The sequence below is a fragment of the Triticum aestivum genome, chromosome 2B (assembly GCF_018294505.1).
Source record: "Triticum aestivum cultivar Chinese Spring chromosome 2B, IWGSC CS RefSeq v2.1, whole genome shotgun sequence".
Lineage (NCBI taxonomy): Eukaryota > Viridiplantae > Streptophyta > Magnoliopsida > Poales > Poaceae > Triticum > Triticum aestivum.
The window spans coordinates 19,572,777-19,597,872 of record NC_057798.1 but is presented as its reverse complement, the minus strand read 5'-3'; the positions used below and the strand labels follow the sequence as shown (position 1 = coordinate 19,597,872).

At 48.5% G+C, this 25,096-nt stretch overlaps 3 protein-coding genes and 1 pseudogene across 3 annotated transcripts; 2 read left to right on the top strand and 2 right to left on the bottom strand.

Annotated features, from left to right (window-relative positions):
* Nucleotides 1–328: 328 nt before the first annotated feature.
* Nucleotides 329–2,629, bottom strand: LOC123040038 (uncharacterized). Its single transcript, XM_044462991.1, has 2 exons — nucleotides 849–2,629; nucleotides 329–740 (listed from the first exon to the last, which is right to left on the bottom strand). The coding sequence occupies exon 1, from the start codon at nucleotides 2,589–2,591 to the stop codon at nucleotides 1,848–1,850; it is 744 nt and encodes a 247-aa protein (XP_044318926.1). The 5' UTR covers nucleotides 2,592–2,629; the 3' UTR covers nucleotides 329–740; nucleotides 849–1,847.
* Nucleotides 2,630–3,718: 1,089 nt separating this feature from the next.
* Nucleotides 3,719–6,441, bottom strand: LOC123038793 (probable amidase At4g34880; annotated as a pseudogene).
* A 539-nt stretch (nucleotides 6,442–6,980) lies between these two features.
* Nucleotides 6,981–11,356, top strand: LOC123038792 (cytochrome P450 89A2-like). Its single transcript, XM_044462254.1, has 2 exons — nucleotides 6,981–7,097; nucleotides 9,597–11,356. The coding sequence occupies exons 1-2, from the start codon at nucleotides 6,981–6,983 to the stop codon at nucleotides 11,040–11,042; spliced, it is 1,563 nt and encodes a 520-aa protein (XP_044318189.1). The 3' UTR covers nucleotides 11,043–11,356.
* A 9,789-nt stretch (nucleotides 11,357–21,145) lies between these two features.
* Nucleotides 21,146–22,881, top strand: LOC123040037 (cytochrome P450 89A2-like). Its single transcript, XM_044462990.1, has one exon. It carries the CDS (start codon nucleotides 21,154–21,156, stop codon nucleotides 22,573–22,575), a length of 1,422 nt encoding a protein of 473 aa, XP_044318925.1. The 5' UTR covers nucleotides 21,146–21,153; the 3' UTR covers nucleotides 22,576–22,881.
* The last annotated feature ends 2,215 nt before the right edge of the window (nucleotides 22,882–25,096 follow it).

Here is a 25,096-nt window from a genome sequence, read left to right as displayed (position 1 = left end):
CCTGACTTGACCCAAGCATCTTCTCCAGGAACTGGATACACTATTGGTTTGTATGCCTCCAAATACATTGCTTTCCTCAAGAAAGGACTTACAAAATCCTCAGGTTGCATCTTGGCCTTGTAAATTGCACTGCAACCATGGTTGCATGGCAACCCTGACATGTCCCACTTCCTGCATCCACAAGTGTGCTCCTCAAGGTTCACAGCATAGGTCTTTGGCCCACTGCTTACTTGCCACAGGTTAGGCCCTGCCCTAATTGCTTTGCAATCTCTTTGATATTTCTTGCTAATCTCCAGCTGCTCTGCATATGTTGGAGCTATTTCCCATCTAGAAGTTGCTGCACTTTCTCTTTTTCCATCAAACCTGACTAGCAACTTGTCTTTGATTCCATTAATCATTGTCACTATTGGTTTGTTTCTAACATCCAAGATATATTTATTGAAGACCTCACTTATGTTATTGACCACCAGGTCTGTTTTGCAATTGGTGTCCATTTCATGCCTAGCCCATGTGTGTACTGGAATACCAGATAACCACCTCCGTGCATCCTCACACTCATTCTTCAAATTGGCCATGGCTACATCAAAACCATGCTTTGTGTAGGAATAGCTAGCACTGTCCATGCATTTTTTCAGATCTTCACCTCTAAATTCAGCTCTTTGAAAATTTGCATAAATGTGCCTTAAACAAAATCTTTGTGGGTAGTTTGGAAATACAACATTGATAGCATTTAGCATGCCCTGGTTTCAAAAGAAGGTAACTAGGTTTCAACCTTAAGTTCAAACAATCACTAACTAATAAACAATTAGAGCATACTTAAGGCACAAAAGAGAAAATAGATCACTGACCTTCTGCCTATCTGACATGATGGTGTATTTGCCAAACTTTCCCTCTTCTGTGCCTCCCAGATCATACTTAAGTTGGGTGAGAAACCAGCTCCAACTGGGTGTGTCCTCCACTCCTACAATTCCAAAAGCAATGGGATACATGATGTTGTTGGCATCCCTACCAGTAGCTGCTAGGATTTGTGCTCCAGTTGTAAGCTTTATGAAACATCCATCCAAACCAATGAAAGGTCTACATCCATTTAGAAAACCCTCCCTAGGTGCATTGAGACAAAAGAAAAGACCATGGAATCTGGGACCTGGATGTGGGTTTTCATTTGTGCTTTTTGGAGTGACAGTTGTGACAAAGCATCTAGATCCTGGATTGCATATTTTAACTGTTTCAATGTAATCAGTCAACCTATGGTACTGCTTCTTATGATCTCCTAGGACAATTTCCTTTGCTACCTTTTTAGCTCTCCATGCCATCATCTTTGGAACTTCAATTCCAAATTTCCTCTTTGCCTTGTCTACCAATGCTGGCATAGTTGTGTTTGGGTCTGATCTAATTGTCTCTAAGATAGTGCTTCCTAGCCACTTTGAGCTCACTTTACTATGTTTGTCACTAGTTGGGCAAGTATGTTCTGCTCTAAACTTCTTTACACAGAATGTTTGCTCATTCTTGATCTGAGAAGCAACAATATAAAAAGGACATCCTTTGTCCTTGTGGTCACACCAAGCAATGACCCTGTCTTTGCAGTTCCTGTGATATCTGAAAGACCTCAGCTGCTTGATGTGAAAGTTAAGTAGAGCACTCCTAAATTGGTACACATCTTTGAAACATAGCTTCAAACAAAACTGCTGCTCTGGATTCAGTCTGCTTTCATCATACCATTTTCTTGGCTTTGCCTTCTCTGCTCTTGTTTTCCTTCCCGAGGGAATAATAAAAGACATAGGCTCATTGTCATCATCATCCTCTGAGTCCAAAAAACCAAGATTTTCATCCTCATCACCTGAGGGAAACTAATCAGGCTCAATTGGATCATTGGCTGATGAGTGTGTTCTTGTTGTTGGCCCCACTCTCTTTCCAATCCTAAGCACAGGCTGCTGCAGTACTCCATCTTCAGTGAAATGTTCTTCTTCAGCTACATTTGGAGCTTGTTCACTGTGCTCTTCCTCTTCCTGCTCCTCAGGAACATCATAAATGTCCTCTGGTTCTGTGTCACCCTCAAAGTGCAGTGCTGCCTTCTTCATATCTGCTACAGTTGACTGCAGGTCAGCACTATCTTCATTAGAGCTATTTTCCTCCTCACTTTCTGAATCAAGATCCATGTCTGCATAATTGGCACTGTCTTCTATCTGAGAGTTATGGTATTCATCATAAGCTTCTGTCTGGGGAGGTGGCATAGTTTGGATGGGCTGGTAATTTACACTCTGCTGTGTGCTAAAGAACAAAAACTCATTTGTGCCTCGGCCTGAACTTGAACCAACATAATCACCAGATTCCTTATGGGCCACACCATCTTCACTGACTGCAAACACTATATCAGGATCACTGCTATATTCTTCATCAGATATCTGAACTAGTTCTGCTGCCTTTCTCTTTCCCTTCTTTGCTGGAGACACAACAATTGCCTGCTGCCTCTTGCCCTTAGTAACTGACAATGTGATCCTCCTGATGTCCTGGTTTTGCCTAAGCATTTCATCCACCTTCATCTGACTGTCAAGCAGTTTGAAACCATCCAATCCTATTCCACCACAGCTCATGTAATAGAGGCAGTCTGAAAAACTATACCCATTGTCAAGCATCACATACATAAGATTGTAATATCTTATGTCTTTCTTAAAGAACTTTGTCCTGAGGTATTTAATCCCTTCAAAATCAATATGCACGTCCCACTGCTCATAGCTCGACCTACAATACCAATTAAAATGTACAAGTTACTATAACATAAATTTGAACAACACATTGTACTACTGGAATGTAAGCCTAACAGTGTAATTACCTAAATTTATACAACACAAGCACACTGCAATCCTAACAATGTAAATATGCACAAAATTTGGAGAACAAAATAATTGTAGGTTCTAATCTGTACTCAAACCCTAGATCGACCTAAACCTGAAGAACGAAAATCAAATCATAAAACGAAAGCAGAAGGAGGAGATAGAAGCTGTACGTGTCGTCGCCGGCGTTAGTAGGGACGACTGCTGCAGCCGACGGCTTCCGCGCCGCAGCGGTAGCCTTGCCTGCACGGCAAGAAGATGGTGGCTCATCCTCATCGGGTTGGTCTCCCGCGCCTTCAGCTTGAATGGATCTGGATCCAAATGGAGCAGCAGGCGGCGCCACCGCCCCTGCAGCCGCCGCCGCCCCCGCAGCCACCGCCGCCCCCGCAGCCGCCACACCCGCCCTCTGCCCGCGCCACGGCGATAGCGGGCTGCCCTCTGAGGAGGACGACTCATAGTCGACCCCAAGCAGGTCCCGCCCGCGACTCCGTCCGGATCTGGAGCCGCCGTCGTCACCACCCTCGACATCGCCGGAGGGAGTACTTGCCATGGTTGCGCGTGCAACAGAGAAGAGAGGGAGGGGAATGAGAGCACCAGGGCCGGCGTGGTGTCCTAACGGCCGTTTCCGCCATTCCGTTTCCCCTTTGCCACGTGGCTCCGACAGGTGGGCCCGACAAGTCAGATTCTCAGTTAGTCGCGGCTCAAGCACGTTTAGTGCTTTTTGTTACTCACTTGCCGAGGAAGTGGTGGTTTTTTGAAATTTTCGGCAATAGTGGTGGCTTTGCAGTATCCGTGCCACAAATGTGGTGGCTTTCAGCAATTTACTCACTTGCCGAGCACCACGGCGCCCGCGCGCCGCAGCCGGGCCGCCACGCCGGCGTCCCGCCTCACCACGGAGCCGAGGAGCGCCAAGGAGCCGGCCGTGGTGTTGAGCGCGTCGCGGGTGGCGATGTTGTCCTTGAGCAGGACGGGGACGCCGTGCAGGGCGCCGCGTCCAACTCATGCTCCCTCATCAGCTTCTCAAGCCCATCGGCCGACAACTTGTTCAGCTTATTGATCGCCGCTCTCTCGGTGACGTCGATGCCGGTCGTGTTCTCGGCTACCAGGAAGATGATCTGCCCTATTTCATCCATCTTTTCCTGCCACAAATGTATACCTCACAATTTAAGTTTAGCTGAAAATGTAACTACAAAGATAACGTGTGTCACAGTAACAAAATTGTAGTTAATTATGAACTAAGCTGACCTCAACGGGATGTGCATTGTTGAAGGCTATGATTTCTGCAAGGGAATGAACTGGAGAATATGATAAGTCTGATAGATAGGAGTTGAGGCTCAACTTGAACTCAGCTGCTAATGCAATCTCTTGGCCATTGTTAAGGGTATCAAGGATGACATTTAAATTCTCTATGTGGAGGTTCTCAATCACGTTTGCTCCTTGTTTCCTTAAAAAAGAAACAAAATGAAAATGTTATGATATGATGTAGAGTCAACGTATAGGCCGGTGGTATACTTTCCTTTTTTTTCTAAATGGTATCATATATAGCTCATGGGTTGATGTAATTTTTTTAATAAACCTTGCAATTATTTGGACAATGCGCATCTCACAAACATTGCAGATGCCGAATGATTTATCTGCTGTTATAAAAGAAAAGAAATGTAAATAATACCTCATTGTGTTGAGATGTTGCTGGTAAACTGTGTGCTGCACGCTGCCATTTGGATAGCTGAAGAAGCCATTAGGAACGCCGATCCTCTTCCCGTTTAGTCCATCTGTCCTCATGAGGGATGTACTTGGAAGCTGCGCTCATGGCTGCCCCATCGAGCTCATCATAGCCAACAATGGCGTCCAACACGTGCACCGCATCCGTCACGGTGCGGCAAATCGGCCTGCGGTAGAAAAAATATCATACATGCTAGTTCATCTACACAATAAGAATTTTCATTTTGGCATGTTGTTTTCTCTTACTTGGACCACTAGGAGTGTTTATAATTCTAGTAAGGAGTAGCAAGTACAATTGGTCAGTTGAATATCTAAGTGGTCTTTGTGCAACATTTCATACTTCTTAGGAAGAGGAGGTTGCACCCTAATCTCTACATCAATCGGTGTTCACAGTCAGACTTTATGCAATTCACTGCATCGTAGTTATTTAAAAACCATTGCATGAGTATTAAATTCTTTTGAACAAAATTTTGGATGTAATTCATGGTATATCATCCGTGCCTGCAGTAGTGATGCTGAGAATATGAGCACTTGTGACATGTAAAAAGATCATTTTGTGGGTATAACTAAGACCTCTCATATTTTTTTCCTTGGTCACAAATAATCACTATTTTGATGAATTATTGCAGGTGCACAAGATATAGCTGACTTGCTGCCACCCCCCCCCCCCCCCCCCCTCTATTTTTGGGAACACGGAAGATAGAAAAACGAAGAGGCAAATATAGGGTGTATCGGCAACTAATCTTCCAAATAGCAACTAATAAATTTGTCGATATTTTGCTATGGGTTGTTAATTATAGTGATACAACACATAGTTTAAGAAAAACCACATTGTCGGTCGATATGAACTTATATCTTGGTAGAAGTGGCCAAGTATTTAGCCTGATATTTAAGTTGATATGTAAAAAACAAATTGACATGGATTCTATCTTCCAAAATTGCACAAACGGAAAAAATAAAACATTTCATCTGCAATAACTCAACAAAGTAATGCATAATACGGTAATCACTTACCCGATGGTGTCTTAACCGAGGGAGTAATCACTTACCCGATGGTGTCTTGGCGTGGTGTGATGGGGACGACCCCAGCCCGGCTGGTCAACCCCACCGTGGGCTTGATCCCCACCACCGAGTTCAGCGACGCCGGGCACAGTATTGAGCCGTCCGTCTCCGTCCCCAGCGTCACCGCCGCCATGCTCGCCGCCGCCGCAATGGTCGACCCCGTGCTCGACCCACACGGGCTCGCCGACAGCACGTACGGGTTCTACACCACAGAATGCAGACCACAATGCGAGGATTAGTTCGTTCGCCTCGCCACTAGAGCAAGCAAAATGAGAAGATTAACAGAGGTGATTGTACAATTACTTACCCGGGCCTGGCCGCCGCGCGCGCTCCAGCCGTCGGTGCCGGCGAGGCTGCAGAAGTTGGCCCACTCGTCCATGTTGGCCTTGCCGAGCACCACGGCGCCGGCCCGCCGCAGCCGACGCACCACGCCGGCGTCCCGCCTGGCCACAGAGCCGAGGAGCGCAAAGGAGCCGGCCGTGGTGTTGAGCGTGTCGCGGGTGGCGATGTTGTCCTTGAGCAGGACGGGCACGCCGTGCAGGGCCCCGCATTTGCCGGACGAGGAGGAGCGGCGCTCTGCGTCGGCGCGCGCGGCCTGCTGGACCGTGCCCGGGTTGACCTCGATGACGGCGCGGAGGAGCGGGTTGAGGCCGCGGATGCGGTCCAGGTAGAACCGGACGAGGTCCACGGAGGTGAGGCTGCCGTTGTTGAAGCCGAGCTGGATGCTGGCCACGGTCGCCTCCTCGATCTCGAAGCCATGGGCGCCGGCGGCGGCAAACAGCAGGAGCATGAGCGCGGCGGCCACTGCCAGGAGCGGCCGAGCCATCCTGGAGCTAACGCCGGCCTGTCCAAGTGTGAAGTCTAGTGCTCTGCTGACTGAACACAAGCTTACCGATGAGATCAACATATAGATTAATAACTTTCCCATGATAAAAAAAACCCGACTGTTTTGCTAGGAAGGCACCCGCCATGGACTCCAATTGGCACATTATACAAGCAAGGAAGCGCACATGCTTCAAGTGAAAAAAAATGCTGCAAGGCACAGTACATGTCTTGCCAATTGCCAATGGGTAGTCCAAACGGAACGGGCCAAAATAAGTTTCGTTTGACCAACGGAATCGGCAAACGCCCTGATTCCTTCTTTGGGCATACACAATGGTTGTTAAAATGCAAGTGGTCGAACCAGGCCACTAGCTAGAGTTCATGTTCTAGACTTGGCAAGGGTACTCATTTTTTCTGATTTATTTCAGCCTTTTTGGCCATGTACATTTAGTGGTCTCCTGCTTATTTGGCAGACGCGTGCGTGCGAAAGCGAGGCATCGGAGTAGCCGACAAAAGGATGCATCTTGGAGTGTCAATGGAGCGATGACGATTTTGGTCATGGGACAGCCATCGGGCGAGGAGAGGGCCCGGAGGAGTTTGGCAGGGACGTGTGAGGTCACCACGGATGGCGGGAGGGCCGGGGGTGTCGCCGACATGAAGGTTGGTGACAGTGGTTGCATGCCCGCCAAAAGAAAGAGGATGCCATGAGAGGAGAGAGAAGGTTTGAGAGGCAATTCTTTAAAGTTTTGAGAAGTAAACAATTTCGAGGGAAGGGCTAAAAGGGATTTAGCCATGGAATATACAAAATTGGGATACTTAAAAGTGATTTGATGAAATGTTGCGTTGAATACCTAAGGCCCTTCCAGATGCTTTATAATGTACATGTGCTAAGAATGTATGTCACATAGACAAAAGACTCACGTGTCAAAGCAACTAAAGAGAAGAGACCATTTTGAAGATCTCATAAAGAAACGAGCAATGCTACTGTTACGGGCACTTCTGTACGGAGACGGGGAGACGAGCATACGCAGGTGCCTCCCCGAAATTCAACGTGAGGGATGAATTAGCAGAAGGCTCGCTGCACGTAATACATAAAATCAGCCCGTTGCTCAAGCATTTTGTAAAGAAACGATGCCAAGCTTACGGATCTACGCGAGGCAGTTTCAGTTGCTAAATAATTAAAAGAGAAGGAAGCTTAGCAATAGAAAGTTAAGCATCTATACCTGCGTTCATAAATATAAGATGTTCTAACTTTATATCGAATCAGATGTATGAGCCCCGCTTCCGTACAACCCCCTCACAAACCATATAAATGGTAATATGCACCTTTGACATTCATTGCCAACACTTGCTATTCTTGGAGATTTGGGCTCCTAGATGATAGCTAGGTATCAAGGCCCGGAAGCTTCTTTGCTTGTGGTGTGCTTTGGGAAGTTTGTGAAGGTGTGGCCTTCAAGATCAACATAAACTGATTTGAGGCTCATCCGTTTTTGATGACTCAAAGGGAGAGTAAGGTAAGAAGCTTGGTGGCGCCCCAGAGCTTTGGCTTTGACGAAAAAGGGTTTCCCCCGCTTTGTATTCCAAAGAAACCAACCGATACAACCAAGGATAGGTGCTGGGGCGGAAGCAGCACAGACACACCTAAAAGAAACGAAAGAGAAACAACAAGAGAAAAGAATGCCGACAACGGCGGTTCGACGGAAACGGAGAAGCTTCATGACCACTGCGCCCACTGAAGATCTCCCACCAAGCTCCAAGGCTCTGAAGCACCGGTACCAATCAGCACCTCCAAGAAGGACCGCGACGAGGACGACGCTGCTGCCAAGGGTTTCCCCCGGTACACGACGAGGCGAGAGGAAGGGTCGCCCCCGACGCCCTCCAGGAAGGTCCGGCGGCACCCACTGGCGTCGCCGCGTCGGTGTCGGACAGGCCGACAGGGGTTTCCCCCGATCCCAACCTTGACCTCGGGTGCTCCGGAGCCTGCCACCAAACCGACCACCATCTTGCGCCACCATGGTCAAGAAGCCTCCACGCCGTCTCACCACGGCACCACGAGGACGGGCCTGCACGACGAGGAATAGGAGCCGGGACTAGGGGCCGCAGCACCGTCGGCACGCGGGAGGGCACAACCTCCGCCGTCAACGACGGTAGCCGACCGGACACACAAGCAGGAGCCTACCAGGCCCATGTGCCCACAGGCCCGGCCGGGAACTCCATTCCCGGACAGCTCCCGCCATCGCGCTGCAGCTGGCACGCCATCGGCATCGCCGCCCCCCGTCCGAGCCGCTCCTCCGCCTCACCACACAGAAGACGACGAAGCCACGCCAGGGACCGGCCCGCTAGGACCCAGATGAGGCCGGGAAGGCCCAGATTTGGGTCGGGGACGCGCCACCGGCCACCGCACGCCACCATGCCGCCCTGCTGCCAAGGGCAGCACCACCACCGCGCCTACTGCCGGCGACCGCGCCGGGTCGCCGGGTCGCCGCCAAGCCGAAGGACACCGCCGCCGCCCCCCCGTCCCGGACCAGGGAGACGCGCGCGCGGGGAGAGGAGGTCCTGCCGCCGCCGGCACCCCCCGGGCCGGAGCCAGGGGCGCCCACCGGCGACGGCAGGGAAGGGGAAGGGCGGATCGACGCCGAGAGCAGCGGCGCAGGAGCCGCCTCCCGGGGAGGCGGCGCGGGGGCGGAAGGAGGGGGAGGGGAGGAGGGGCGGGGGGAGGAACGGCCGGATCCGGGCCGCGCGCCGGCGAGGGAGGCCGGATCCCGCCGGCGACGAGCGGGGAAGGGCGGCGGCGGCTAGGGTTGGAAGGGCCAGAGCTTTGGCTTTGGCACGGGCACAAACCGAGATTAGTGCTCATTCTCAAAATGAATCGCTTGATTAGTGCTATATTTAAGAATATAACTAGTGCATTATTTTTAAAGTGCCAACATTCATCCTCGAAACGAAACGAGATGCTTTTAATGAGATCACTCCAAAAGGTGAGCAAAAAGAACACTAACAAAGTGTGGTGTGACGAGCATCTTATCATACTCGTGAGGTGTGAGTGGCCATGCCGGTGTTATATCACACTCGCACCGAGTCACACAGCATGACCATTCATGGTGGGAGGTCCCTCTGTCTCTCACTCCTATAAATATCGAAACACACAATCATTTGCAGGCATGCAGCAGATTAAGAATGTATCAGCATGAGCTCCTCGTGCTCCTCGCGCTTCTTTTGTTCGGCCTCCTCGCCGTCCTCCGGCGTGGCCGCGCACCTCCTCCTCCACCCTCACTCGCCATGCACAAGATCATCGACCCAGCCGTCGCCCACCGCGCGCTCGTCGACAACGCCGACGCCTTCTCGAACCGCCCGCCCGCGCGCCTGCACGTGGCCCTGGCCGCCCGGCGCGGCGGCCAGTGGAACGACAACCTCAACTCCGTGGCGCATGGCCCGCACTGGCGCGCCCTCCGGTGCAACCTCACCGCCGAGACCCTCCACCCGTCGCGCCTCGGTGGCCTCGCGCCGCTGCAGCGGGAGGCCGTCCAGGGCCTCGTCGCCGCCCTGTCGTCCGCCCCCCGGGGAAGCCGGGAAGAGGTGACGGAGGTGCACCAATACCTTTATGGCGCCGTGTTCTCGGTCGTCGCGCGCGTGTGCTTCGGCGACGCCGTCGATGAGGCCCACGTGCACGCAATGCGCCACGTCATACAGCGCTTCCAGATCGCCATTGGGCTGGTCAAGCCCTTCACGTCCATGGGCTCCGTGATGGAGAAGCTCGTGGAGTGGAGGCGGCTGCGCAGGCTCTTCGCCATCGTTGTCCGGCTCAAGGAGCTGTTCCTCCCTCCCATCGAGGCACGGCGGCGCGGTGTTCAGTCTCCTGGACCACGCGACAACGACGGCCGTCGTCCGTACGTTGACTCACTCGTCGACCTCCGCGTCCCTGGCGAGGATGGCGGCCGTCGCGCTCTTAGGGACGATGAGATGATGCAACTAATCTCGGAGTTCCTCGGTGCCGGCACGGGGACGGCGGTAGCAACCCTCGAATGGGCCCTCGCCCACCTTGTCGACAAGCCGGAGATGCAGGAGAAGCTCCGCGGTGAGGTTGATGACGGCGAGGTCTCCCGTGCAGGTGCAGGCATGCCTTACTTGCATGCTGTCGTGCTGGAGAGCCTCCGCATGCACCCACCGTTGCCGGTCATCCCGCGCCATGTCCATGCTGATGACGTCGGGGTACTGGTCGGAGGAATGGCCGTGCCGCCGCCGGCCGGCGACTTTTACGTGAATTTCTCCGCGGGGGACATTGGCAGGGATAGCAATATATGGAAGGATCCCGATGAGTTCCTTCCGGAGCGGTTCCTGACCGGCGGCGACAGGGATGGCGTCGGCCCATTGCCCGGGCCCAAGCAGATAAGGATGATGCCATTCGGTGCGGGGCATAGGTTCTGCCCGGGCGTGGGCATGGCGATGGTGAACATGAAGTGCTTCTTGGCTGCACTCGTGCGCGAGTTCGAGTGGGCGACACCGACTAGCACCGACACCGTTGACCTCACGGAGCTGGATTCCTTCTTCAAGGTGATGAAGAAGCCGCTTTCCGCGCGTGTCACACGACGCACCAAATCCATCTAAAGATCTCAACATCACGCGAGCACGATTGTGCATAATAAAAAAAGTTGTGTTTCTACCGTTGTTGCAGCCAAGCCTAGAGCCGCGGAAAGCTTCTCCTTCCGCTGCTTTCTGTCGGTTTCAGCCGTCTCCGGCAAGGGAACCCCGGATTTGTACACAATGCTATCTAGTTTGGGTGCGGCTAGGTCTCAGTTGACTACGTCCAATAATATATAACATGTAAGAAAGAAAAAAGAAAAAACCAAATTCTTTTGCACGGATCTCCGTGTAAGATACCACAAATATAACATGACTCTCAGTCGACTGAGATTTAGCAATCCTAATCTAGTTTCCGCGGCCTCTACCCCCGTCCTGGTGAGAACGTTCATGGTGTGACGCGACGTGGTTGACATATGGGGTTTTGGTCCCACAAATTGTTGGTTCACCCGTGCAAACCTACGGAGAATGCTACACTTAAGGGTTGTTTCCGCACGGAAGTAGTTATGGGCTGAATTGTAAACCTACGGTTGGTTAATGCTGGTGTAGTTCATTTTCTGCTAATTGTAAACCTACGGTTGGTTAATGCTACACATACAAAAGGATACATGCTTTTACATAAAGGTGGGTTTTGATTGAAGATTAAGGGGGAGATGGGGCCCACCCCCATGAAAATCAGGGGGGGGAGAGGTTAGTTAGTTTAAAAAGATCCTAGTCAGTGTGTAAAAGCATGTAAACCTTTGTATGTTTAGCATTATTGTTTTTTAGTGAACATCCAACTGCGTTGATAAACCTATAAGAGTACATCAGGTCAAAAAAAAAAAAACAAGAACAGATGACAAAGCGAGCAACAACGCCCGTTCACTCCTTCCCTCACCTTGCCATGTCTGTCCGCGCACATGTGTTTTGTGACCATGACGAGCCGACCTATGCCAAGTATTGGTTCGTTGAGAATTGGACTCTTTGCCATTTAGGATCATGAAAATTAAATAAGTAACCATCAACTACTACTTCATTTTGTTGATCTGTAGTTAAAGAAGCATTCATGCAGAGAAGGCCAATCAGTTCATCTCCAGATGCCAGGTTTAATCTCCCGGTCTCTCACACATTGCCAAAATCACTTTGTTGTGTTATTTAGCCGGTACATTTTGTTACGTTGTTAGAAGGCTATCTCATCCCGACGGTTGTGTGCACAACCATCTAGAAGAGTGTGTATCAGAAACCATGTCCCATGAAGACATGCAACTTGTGAGCAGTGCTAAGCTGTTTTGGAAGCATCTTGGTGTGATTGCTCATTTCATAGTTTGCTTTGCCATCTACCATTTTGTGAATCAACTTATACGGTTGCAATCTATTCATGGATCGGCTAGTTCTGCTACGATGACTTATTTGGTCGGGCTACTTTGTCTATGATCACTGTTGTGAGAACCATGTCACAACATTAGCCTAAGTGACCAAGACTGCTTCTACTACCTTGATACGTCTCCAACGTATCTATAATTTATGAATCATTCATGCTATTTTATTATTTGTTTTGAATGATTACGAGCTTTATTATACTCTTTTATATTACTTTTGGGACTAACCTATTAACCGGAGGCCCAGCCTATATTTGCTGTTTTATTGCCTGTTTCGGTATTTCAAGAAAAGGAATATCAAACGGAGTCCAAACGGAATGAAACCTTCGGCAGCGTGATTTTTTGGAAGAATATGATCCTGGAGACTTGGAGTTCACCTCAGAAGATCCTCGAGGAGGCCAGGAGATAGGGACCCCCCCCCTACTGGGCGCGCCCCCTGTCTCGTGGGCCCCTCGAGCACCCCCCGACCGACTTCTTTCGCCTACATAAGCCTACGTACCCTAAAAACATTGAATATCAAGATAGATCGGGAGTTCCGCCGTCACAAGCCTCTGTAGCCACCAAAAACCTCTCGGGAGCCCGTTCCGGCACCCTGCCGGAGGGGGAACCCATCACCGGTGGCCATCTTCATCATCCCGGCGCTCTCCATGACAAGAAGGGAGTAGTTCACCCTCGGGGCTGAGGGTATGTACCAGTAGCTATGTGTTTGATCTCTCTCTCTGTCTCTCATGTTCTCGACTTCACACGATCTTGATGTATCGCGAGCTTTGCTATTATAGTTGGATCTTATGATGTTTCTCCCCCTCTACTCTCTTGTGATGAATTCAGTTTCCCTCTTGAAGTTATCTTATTGGATTGAGTCTTTATGATGAGAACACTTGATGCATGTTTTGCCGTGTTTATCTGTGGTGACAATGGGATATCACATGCCACTTGATGTATGTTTTGATGACCAACTTACAGGTTCCGCCCATGAACCTATGCATAGGGGTTGGCACACGTTTTCTTGACTCTCCGGTAGAAACTTTGGGGCACTCTTTGAAGTACTTTGTGTTGGTTGGATGAATCTGAGATTTTGTGATGCATATCGTATAATAATACCCACGGATACTTGAGGTGACAATGAAGTATCTAGGTGACATTAGGGTTTTGGTTGATTTGTGTCTTAAGGTGTTATTCTAGTACGCACTCTTTAATAGATCGATCCGAAAGAATAACTTTGAGGTGATTTCGTACCCTACCATAATCTCTACGTTTGTTCTCCGCTATTAGTGGCTTTGGAGTGACTCTTTGTTGCATGTTGAGGGCTCGTTATATGATCTATCTATGTTATTATTGTTGAGAGAACTTGCACTAGTGAAAGTATGAACCCTAGGCCTTGTTTTCTATCATTGCAATATCGTTTACGCTCACTTTTATCATTAGTTACCTTGCTGTTTTTATTATTTCAGATTACAAAAACCTATATCTACTATCTATATTGCACTTGTATCATCATCTCTTCGCCGAACTAGTGCACCTATACAATTTACCATTGTATTGGGTGTGTTGGGGACACAAGAGACTCTTTGTTATTTGGTTGCAGGGTTGTTTGAGAGAGACCATCTTCATCCTACGCCTCTCACGGATTGATAAACCTTAGGTCATCCACTTGAGGGAAATTTGCTACTGTCCTACAAACCTGTGCACTTGCAGGCCCAACAACATCTACAAGAAGAAGGTTGTGTAGTAGACATCATACCTACGCGTATAGACTCATCATCTTGCAAACGGTGGAGGAAAGATTTAGATATGAGAATGATGACGAGGATATGCTGGTAGCACCATGTAGTACCCAACCCAACGACCGTTTCCCCTTGGCCCCACCCCACTAGCTACGCTCTTTGCCGTCTACTAGCAAACGACAAAGAAATTAAACCTAACCAAACAACGGCCGTTTCCCCGCGCCCACCCCTCTCTCTCCACTCTCTCTTTCTTTCTTCCTCACCTCACCCGCGCCACCCCCGTGCTCGCCGTCCCCGTGCCCACCGCCCCCGATGCCGACCCCCACCGCCCCCGACGCCCCTGATCCCCCCCCGGCGCACCTGACCACCATCGCCCCCGCCGCCCCCCCGGCGCCTCGCCTCCCGTCGCCCCGGCGCCTCGCCGCCCGTTGCCGCTCCGCCCCGCACAGCTCCGGCCGCCCGCCGCCCCGGCGCCTTGCCGCCCATCACTGCTCCGCCCCCTGCTGTCCGGCTCCGCTCCGGCCTCTGGTGAGGATTCTTCACATTTTTTTTCCTTTTTTAGCATTACGTAATCATCAACATATGCATCCACATATGCATCAACTAGAGTACTCCATCAACTTGAGCATCATTTTGTAGCATTACAGCATTCAAGCATGAAACAAAATAACACAACATTAGTTCAACATTACATGACACCTGTTCCTCTTCTAGCAGTGAAGTAGGACATCCAGCCAGTGTGTGTAACATCTGTAGGAATATCAACATAAGTGGAGGCAGCATATTGCTTGGGGGCAGTGAATGGCCTTGGAGCACCTCTTCCAGCTCCTCTGCCATCTCCTCCTTTGCCAGCTCCTCCTCTTCCAGCTCCTCTGTCAGCTCCTCCTCTTCCAGATGGTGGTGGTGTAGTAGTAGTTGCAGCAGCTCTTCCTTGTCTTGATGGTGGTGTAGGAGCAGAAGCAGCAGCTCTTGCATGTCTTGTTGTTGTTGTAGGAGAAGGACCAGCAGCTCTGGCTGTGAGTTGCTTGGAGTAGCCTTGCAAAGAAAAGGAAAACAATTAATAATACTAGAAAGAATTGTACAAGAAAGGAAACATTAGTATATTTCAAGGTGCAAAATTATTACCACATGTTTATTCTTCCTCAAAGCAAGCTCAGGCTTCAACTGTTTAAGACAGTTTGTGTACCTATGCCCTTGGAGACCATAATTGCCACATGTTATGGTCCCCATTCTTGATGTGTCTTTTGGCTTTGGTACTTCAAATTTGCCCTTGATCCTCTTTTCTTTCTTTCTTCCTCTCTTGATTTTGAATGCAGGTTGTTCTATGTCTGGACCAGGGATCCTTGTCCAATCATGCTCACTAGGCACAGGAAATATCATTGGTTCATAAGCTGCAACATAAAAATCTTTCTTGAAGAATTTGCTAACATAATCCTCTGGTTTCCTTTTAGCCTTGTTTATTGCAGAGATGGCATGGTTGCATGGTATGCCACTAAGGTCCCACTTCCTGCATCCACAAGTCTCAAGTTCCAGGTTGACAGCATGTGTTTGCTGCCCACTTGTAACTTGTCATAAGTTCACCCCAGCTTGTATTGGCTTGCAGTATCTGGCCCACTCCTTCTCAACCTCTAGCTTCTCACTTTAATGAGGTGTTATCTCCCATCTTGCTGCCTTTCCACTCTCTCTGTTCTTGTGCCACCTCACCATCTGCTTATCTTTTATCCCATCACACATTGTCCTTATAGGTTTTCTCCTAACATCTAGAATGTACTTGTTGAACACCTCAGACAAGTTGTTCACTACCAAGTCAGTCTTGCAGTTTGTGTCAAATGCATGCCTTGCCCATGTTTTTTTGTGTATTGCAGTAAGCCACTCCCAAGCTTCCTCACTTTCAGCTCTAAGATCATTCATTGTAATATTAAATTTGTGTTCATTGTAGGCATAGCTAGCATAATCCATGCACTTTTTAAGATCTTCACCCCTAAACCCAGCATTTTGGAAATTTGCATATAAATGTCTAAGGCAGAATCTTTGGTTGCAATTTGGAAACACATCATTCACTGCATTCAGTAACCCCTGATACACACAATTTAACAAGTCTAAGCTACAAGCTAAAGAAATTTGCACCAATGAAACTCTAAGCTAATGTAAACACTTGTGAAAACATAATGAAATATGCAAACACATACCTTTTGTCTATCTGACATTATAGTATAAGGTCCAAACTGGCCCACTCCCCCCCCCCCAGACAAATTTTGAGTTGGTGTAGAAACCAACACCAACTAGGTGTGTCCTCTTGTCCAACTATGCCAAATGTCAGTGGATCTATGTTGTTGTTTTCATCTCTACCAGTGGCAGCAAGGAGTTGAGCACCTGTAGTGAGCTTAATGAAGCATCCATCAACACATGTATAATCAACATTTTCCAACATTAAATACATTTAAGTGAGATACAATATGGAGTACTCTACAATATGTAAGTGGTGCACAAGGTTCAGAAACTAACCAATGAATGGCATGCACCCCTTGAGAAACCCCTCCCTTGCTCCATTCATGCAAAAGAACATGGCATGAAATCTTAGGCCTTGGTGGGGTATTTTTGCAGTTGGTACTGGAGTAACAGTAGTGACTATTACTCTACTCCCTGGGTTTGTGTCCATGACAGTCTGAGCATAGTCTTTAAGCCTAGGATATTGCTTCTTGTGATCTCCTAACACAACTTCAATAGCTATGTTCTTTGCCCTATATGCCATGCACTTGGGCACATCTACACCGTATTTTTTCATGCATGAATCAATTATAGTCTGAATACCAGTAGTGATATCAGATCTAAAGAGATGCTCATATTTTTGTGCTAGACACTTAGCACTAACCCTGGTGGTCTCAGTAGTACTAGGGCAAGTGTGCTCTAGTCTCATCTTCTTAATTACAAAGGTTTTCTCCCCTTTTATAACTGCTGCCACCATAAAGAACTGGCATTGTTTATCTATACACTCAACAGTTATCCTCTGATCTGAATTCCTGTGATACTTAAAATTCCTGGCCTGAGTGATGTGCAAATTCAACAAAGCATCTCTGAATTGATGTTGATCCCTAAAACACAACTTTAGACACAATTGTTCATGTGGTTGCTCCATTTTCTCATTGTACCACTTCCTAGCAGGCCTTTTCTTTGCCCCACTCTTTCTTTTCTTTGGTAGAACAAATGAGAGTGGCTCAAAACCATCATCATCACTCTCCCTCAACAATCCCTTCTCTTCTTCATCTAATGATGGTCTGAAATCAGGTTCAACCTCTGGTAGCTTACTAGAATGTGACATAGTTGTTGGTCCTCTTCTAACTGGCAGCTTCTGCTTCTTCTTTACAGGTTCAACTATAGTTTGTTCTTCTTCTTCAAAAGTTCTATCTTCCTCTACCTCAAATGGGTCCTCGACTTCAGTGTCACCCTCATAATGCAGCATATCTTCCTCCTCTGATTGCTCATCATCTGATTCTTCCTCTTGTACTTCTAGCTCTCTCTGTCTCTTTCCCTCTTCCACCTCTACATCTTCATCATCACCCATATAATAAGGGTGTCACTTCCAATTTGACCATCCTCATCAGAGGCATTAGCATCACTGTCCTCATATACCTCAAATCCTTGATATTCCTCTTCTTCTTCTTCCAAAACAACTTTCAACTTGGCATTTGCATTCTTGCTTTCTTGTGTGCAAACACCAGGAGGAGGATGTGTGCTAGAGCTGCTACATTGACTATCAGAAACAACTCCTTGCTGATCAACAGCTAAGACAGGAGGCTCACTCAGATAAAAAACAACAGGCTCTTGGTACACAATAGTGGACAACTCTGGCCTTTCACAATGTTGCCTCTCAAAATCAGTATCAGGGGGTGGACAAGCCCTAACTAGCAAATTAAGCACCAATTTGTCCTGGATCTTCCTCTTTATCATCTGTAATTCTGCATGACTGTCTACCAAATCCAGCCCTTTCTCTATTAAAGATGGTTTTTCAATGTGATACAAACAATCATATGCATTAAATCCTTGGGTTTCCATCACTGCAACCAAATTCAGATAAGTAATGTCTAAACTACACAGCTTCATCTCCAATGGTTCTCTTGCATCAAAATGGATCCTTACTTGCCAAATATCTTCATCCAAACTACAGAACAAATTAAATTTCATGTATTCATTAGCATAACTCTAAATTTGGAGAGCAATAGTACAGTAAAGGAAAATTTCAAGTAACCTGTAAGTCTAAAATTTACTATTACTATTACAAATGACAGAACATGAATCAATGTACTTTACTATTTCAGCACAATAGCAAAATCAAGGAAAAAGACAAGGCCGCAATACTTCACTTAGTCAAACCCTAATCCCTAATTGTTACCGTAATTGAACTAATTTGAGAGTGCACTACACTACGTTACTAGGTTACTGTAATTTTCCTATACTACTCACTTTAATTGGACAAACCCTAATCCCCAACTGGATAAAGCAGAAGATGAACAAACCCTAAAAATCCCCAATTGGATAAATAATCAGAGGAGGAGGAGGAGGAGAAGGGTACTTACAGCACGCCGCCAAGTCCATGCGTCAACTCATGGCTGCTGCTAGGGTTCGCCACCCACAGCTGCGCCAACCGCAACCGCTGCTCCATGGTGAGTAACATCGACTCCTCCTCGTCTTCGGTCGAGTACGCGGAGCTGGAGTCGTCGCGCCATCGCCGTCGACGCCAGCCGGGCCGCTAGGAGGCCAGAACGACATGTCACCATCGCCGTCGACACCCTCGCCGCCGCCTGCCGGAGTAGGGTTCGAGTCGAGTCGAGGGGAGGGGAGGGGAATGGTGCGGTGGGGGACGAACTGGTGCGACCGGGTCAGGTTTGGAGAGCGGGTCGTCCTAGTCAGCGCGCGAGCACGCGCGATTGGCCAGCGTGGCACCTGACGGGTGGGCCTGAGCTATCTGATCTAGCGTCAATACATATAAAATAGAGTTTTAGCCTTATCTGCAACAGCCTGGAGCAATGTTGGTACTAACACGCAAAAATTAGCAATCGTGGTATCAATCTGCATGTGATGCCCCAGTTGTGGTACTTCTGTGCAATTAACTCAGGGGAGGGGGGTGCATCTCTGTGCAACTCCGGTGCACGGCTTAAATAGCGGCGACGAGGACCAGGCGAAGGGATGGTAAAATACTTTAGTGCGCCGCACTGAAGAGGCGGCCGCCGAGAAGTCGCGTCGATTAGTGCCGCCCTCCCTCCCTCCCTTCGGTCACATTGCGACATCAATGTCGGCCTCCGGCATGAATGCGGCGCGGTAAGCGGCGCGTGCATCGGAAGAAAAGCGCAGGAGGGGCGGTTGACGGGTTTTTGGTGGGCCAAGGCGATCACAAGCAGGCTTGGGAGCCGCCCGGACTCCCGCAAACCTCCCCCACTTTTGTCTCCGGTTTGCGGGGTAATCGCGTCCGGACTGCTCCGCGGACTTATACATGTCGGCGTTAGATGACTTCCACGATCCGGACAGCCCAGTCCAGACGGCTGCGGGAGGTTTACGGGTCCGCCTTAAAGATTCCCTAACTAGTGCATTATTTTTAAAGTGTCAACAATCATTATCAAAACAAACTGAAATCTACTATATCTAAATAGCTAACCCCCACTACAAAGAATTTGTAGCTCCTTCTTATGTCACATCACCCAAATTAATGTAGCCTTTGGATATACTAGATCACTCAACAATATCCATCCGATCTACACATTCTGGGCTGCTGTACCCATCATATGTAGTAACTGATGCATGCATGCAGTAATTGCTGCTTTATGAGAGTTTTAATCAAGAACAAAAATTGACGCATCCATGCAGTTCATAGCTTCATCCTCCAGTGCTCTATACTCCCTCCTTTCCGGTTTATATGACTTATCTCAAAATTTTAGTTTTTCCATTTTATAAGGCTCAATTTGGTTGTTTCCCATCACATGTTCAGATTTTAAGGTGCATTAAATCATTGCATGCAAGTATTAAGACAAAATCGACCAATGCATATACTTTATGCATGCATGCATTGCAATTAACGCATTGATAAACATAATTTTTTAAGGAAAACAAGAACATTAATTGGGTGTTTTTGCAAACTACAAAAAATATTCCATCATTCACCATCTATCTTGGTTGGTGAGATTTTTGAATTGAGCCTTATAAATCGGAAAGGAGGGAGTATGTTCGAAAAGTGAGTTGTGCATGCGTATTTCTTTTGTTTTCGTCCAACTTTGAACTTATAGATTGACATATGTACTCCCTCTATACTGGAATATTTGTCGCTGGGAAAACCCAGTTCAACATCTCCCAGCGATGTCTCTAGACAAATGTAAGACAATAATTTTAGGACGGAGGGAGTATTTAGGAACAGGGGAAGTATTTATTTGTAAACTACTGATGGCTAGTGTATTTAGGCCATGTTTGGTTCATAAGTTCTAGGACTTTTTTTAGACCTAACTTATAAGTCTCAAGTCCCTAAAAAGTCCCTACCTGTTTTGTTCCTGGGACTTATAAGTCCCTATAAGACCATATTACAACTATAAGTCCTTATAAGTCCCTCCTTGAGAGTCTTATTTTATAAGTCCCAAATGAACACTTTAAGTCTTTATAAGTCCCTCCTGTTTGGTTTAGATGAGACTTATAGGGACTTTTTTAAGTCCCTAAACCAATAAGTCCCTAAAAACAAACACCCTCTTAGTGAGAGCACTCCAAAAAGTAAGCAAAAGAACACTAACACAGAGTGGTGTGAGGAGCATCCTATCATACTCGTTAGGTGTGAGTGGATGATACAATAATGGCAAGTGTTGGGTGTGAGTGGCCGTGCATGCCTGTATATCGCACTCACACCCAGAGATAGTCACCCAGCATATGACCATTCATGATTCATGGTTGGAACGATCAAAAGTCAATGACGCGGCGAGGCCCCCCCCCCCCCCCCCCCCCCCCCTCCCTCTCTGCTCACTCCTATAAGTATCGAAACACGCAATCATTTGCAGGCATGCAGCAGCTAGCTCCAGCAGATCAATGGATCAGCTCCTCCTGCTTCTCGCGCTTCTCTTGTGCGGCCTCCTCGCCGTCCTCCGGCGCGGCCGTGCTCCTCCCCCTCCACCCTCACTCGTCATGCACAAGATCAGCGACCCAGCTGTCGCCCACAGCGCGCTCGTCGAGAACGCAGACGCCTTCTCGAATCGCCCGCCCGCACGCCTGCACGTGGCCCTGGCCGCCCGGCGACGCGGCCAGCGGAACGAGAACCTCAACACCTTGGCACACGGACCGCACTGGCGCGCCCTCCGGTGCAACCTCACCGCCGAGACCCTCCACCCGTCGCGCCTGGCCTGCCTCGCGCCGCTGCAGCGGGAGGCCGTCCAGGGCCTCATCGCCGCGCTGTCGTCCGCCCCCCGGGGAAGCCAGGAGGAGGTGACGGAGCTGCACCAGCACCTCTATGGCGCCATGTTCTCGGTCGTCGCGCGCCTGTGCTTCGGTGACGTTGTCGACGAGGACCACGTGCGCGCTATGCGCCAAGTCATACAACGCTTCCAGCTCGCCATTGGGCTGGTCAAGCCCTTCTCGGCCACCGGCTCCGTGATGGAGAAGCTCGAGGAGTGGAGGTGGCTGCGCAGGCTCTTCGCCATCGACGTCCGGCTCAAGGAGCTATTCCTCCCTCCCATCGAGGCATGGAGGCGGGCGGTCCGGTCTCCTCGACCACGTGACGACAACGGCCGTCGTCCGTACGTCGAGTCACTCATCGATCTCCGCGTCCCCAATGAGGACGGCGGCCGGCGCGCTCTTAGGGACGAGGAGATGGTGCGGCTGATCTCAGAGTTCCTTGGCGCCGGCACGGGGACGGTGGTGGCGAGCCTTGAATGGGCCCTCGCCCACCTTGTCGACAAGCCGGAGGTGCAGGAGAAGCTACGCGGCGAGGTCGACGACGGCGTGGTCTCCCGTGCAGGTGCAGGCATGCCTTACCTGCATGCCGTCGTGCTGGAGACCCTCCGCATGCACCCCCCGTTGCCGGTAATCCCACGCCATGTCCATGCTGATGCCGTCGGGGTGCTGGTCGGAGGAATGGCTGTGCCGCCGCCGGCCGGCGACTTCTACGTCAATTTCTCTGCCGGAGACATTGGCAGGGACAACAAGATATGGAAGGATCCCGACCAGTTTCTTCCGGAGCGGTTCCTGGCCGGCGGCGACGGGGAGGGCATTGGCCCGGTGCCGGGTCCCAAGCAGATCAGGATGATGCCATTTGGCGCGGGGCATAGGTTCTGCCCCGGCGTGGGCATGGCGATGGTGAACATGAAGTGCTTCTTGGCGGCGCTCGTGCGCGAGTTCGAGTGGGCGCCGCCGACTGGCACTAACACCCTTGACCTCACGGAGCTGGATTCCTTCTTCAAGGTGATGAAGAAGCCTCTTACCGCACGTGTCACGCGACGCACCAAATCCATCTAAAGATCTCAACATCTCGCGAATCTGCACGATTGTGCATAATAAAAAAGTTGTTTTCTACCGTTGTTGCAGCCGAGCCTAGATCCGCGGAAAGCTTGTCCTTCTGCCGTTTTCTGTCGGTTTCAGCCGTCTCCGGCAAGGAACCTATCTAGTTTGGGTGTGGCTACGTCTCAATTGGCTAAGACTTAACCAAGTCTAAGTCAAATGATATATAACATGTAAGAAAGAAAAAAAAGAAAAAACCAAATTCTTTTGCACGGATCTCCGTATAAGATACCACGAATATAGCATGACATGTGTTTTTTGTCATCTGTTCTTGTTTTTTTCTCCTTCCCTCAGCTCGCACACATGTGTTTTGTGACCATGACGAGCCGACCTATACCAAGTATTGGTTCGTTGAGAATTGGACTCTTTGCCATTTAGGATCATGAAAATTAAATAAGTAACCATCAACTACTACTTCATTTTGTTGATCTGTAGTTAAAGAAGTATTCATGCAGAGAAGCTAATCAGTTCATCTCCAGATGCCGGGTTTGATCTCCCGGTCTCCTGCGCAACCTCTCTCACACATTGCCAAAATCACTTTGCTGTGTTATTTAGCGGGTACATTTCGTTCCATTGTTAGAAGGCTATCTCATCCCGGCGGTTGTGTGCACAACCATCTAGAAGAGTGTGTATCAGAAACCATGTCCCATGAAGACATGCAACTTGTGAGCAGTGCTAAGCTGTTTTCGAAGCGTCTTGGTGTGATGGTTCATTTCATAGTTTGCTTTGCCATCTACCATTTTGTCAATCAACTTATACGGTTGCAATCTATTCATGGATCGGCTAGTTCGGCTACGATGACTTATTTGGTCGGGCTACTTTGTCTATGATCACTGTTGTGAGTACCACGTCACAACATTAGCCTAAGTGACCAAGACTGCTTCTGCTACCTACGCATATAGACTCATCATCTTGCAATGGGTGGAGGAAAGATTTAGATATGAGAACAATTCGAAGGAGAAATGAATGTCATCGGGGTTGTTGGTGTAGACCTTCAGGCGAGCTCCATGTCAGCTCATGATGGGTTGTGGTCTAGTGACTCTCAAGGTCTTAAGTTGCATGTCCAGTGTCTCCTCATGGAGATGATGGGAGACATAAATGTCATGTATATCGGGGACGACGACAGAGGGGAAGAGGAGGTGAGGTGTGTGTGGTGGTGGGAAGGTGCAAGCGAGGAATATAATAGATTTAGTTTGTTGTTGCTATGCAGATATGCAACTCCGGCTGCTGATTGTTGTCTTAGGAGAGGAATAAGACTGAGTAGTAGGGAGCAAGAGCGAGAAAGTGAGGTATATGGATAGGATGTTGCTGCTATGTGTATATGATGTCTATTTGCTAACCATGTGCATATGATGTTATTGTTGAGTGTTGTCTCGGGGAAAGGATTATGAAACAGCAATAGAGAGAACTTAAGAGAAATTGAGATATTTACTCACTATATGATTTCTAAATTTTGATTATCAACTATAGCCGCTAGTTGCTTTAGAGAACAGAGAGGTGTGTAACTACTGATTGTAATTGCTTCATGCTAGATCTGTATGTTGCTCATGAAAATGTGTTACTTTTTGTCCTGTGTTTGTGTGTTATAGAACATACAAAAATACAAAAAATACATTTGGTTGTTTGTTTCGTGTGTTATTTTTGTGTTGTGACCGTAATTGATCATACCTCAACCCTACCCATGCAATACACCCGACATACATATTTGTCCCTCTCAATGATGGCAGGGCGGGGGGGGGGGGGGGAGGAGCTCTGTTTGCAATGAAAAATTGAAGACATGCCATGCTAGGAAACACATGATGTTGAATAACATAATTGCATGATTACATGTTTGAAATTTAAAGTGTGGGTAGATCGAAATGGGGTCGAAGGCAGATTGTGATCCAGATGCTCCAGTGGGAGGGGATGGCAAGCTTTGATTTCTATGGCGGAGATGCAAAGATAGTGGGTGAAGAAAGAAGTAGAAGAGAATTATAACGATGAAAATGTCGTTGGTGTGTATGAGGATGCTAAATCATATGTTAGACGCAATTGTCGCCTGGTGACTTTATTTATAAAGTCGGGCTCATGCCTTTCCTAAAAGAAAAAATGTTAGACACAATTGATGAAATCAAAAAAAAGATATATATCCACATTGAGCACACGGGCACTCATCTAGTTCATCACTAAAAGGGAATGTGGAAGATTGCACTGAACATACTATTTTATAATCGCGGATTAGAAAGAAGATACTCTCTATGTTAGTGCCAAAAAAACGTCTTATATTAAGTTACAAATGTAGTATATGTTATCATAATCCACAATTTCTTCTAAAAGAATTGGTGGTGGGTCTTGCTGATTCCGTTGGTCATACGAAAATTGTGTTGACCACGTGCCTCTAATTTGCATTATCCACCATCTGCACGGCGGGTCGTTGCAGCCTGTGTGCTTGCTTGCTTGTATGATTTGCCAATTGGAGTCCATCGTACGGTACAAAGTG

What these genes read in the sequence shown, in the direction of transcription:
- LOC123040038 (XM_044462991.1), bottom strand. Translation starts at nt 2,591, where the DNA reads ATGAGCTGTGGTGGAATAGGATTGGATGGTTTCAAACTGCTTGACAGT.
- LOC123038792 (XM_044462254.1), top strand. Translation starts at nt 6,981, where the DNA reads ATGACGATTTTGGTCATGGGACAGCCATCGGGCGAGGAGAGGGCCCGG. An exon ending in GGGGTGTCGCCGACATGAAG is followed by an intron (nt 7,098 to 9,596) that starts GTTGGTGACAGT and finishes AATCATTTGCAG; the next exon opens with GCATGCAGCAGATTAAGAAT.
- LOC123040037 (XM_044462990.1), top strand. Translation starts at nt 21,154, where the DNA reads ATGGATCAGCTCCTCCTGCTTCTCGCGCTTCTCTTGTGCGGCCTCCTC.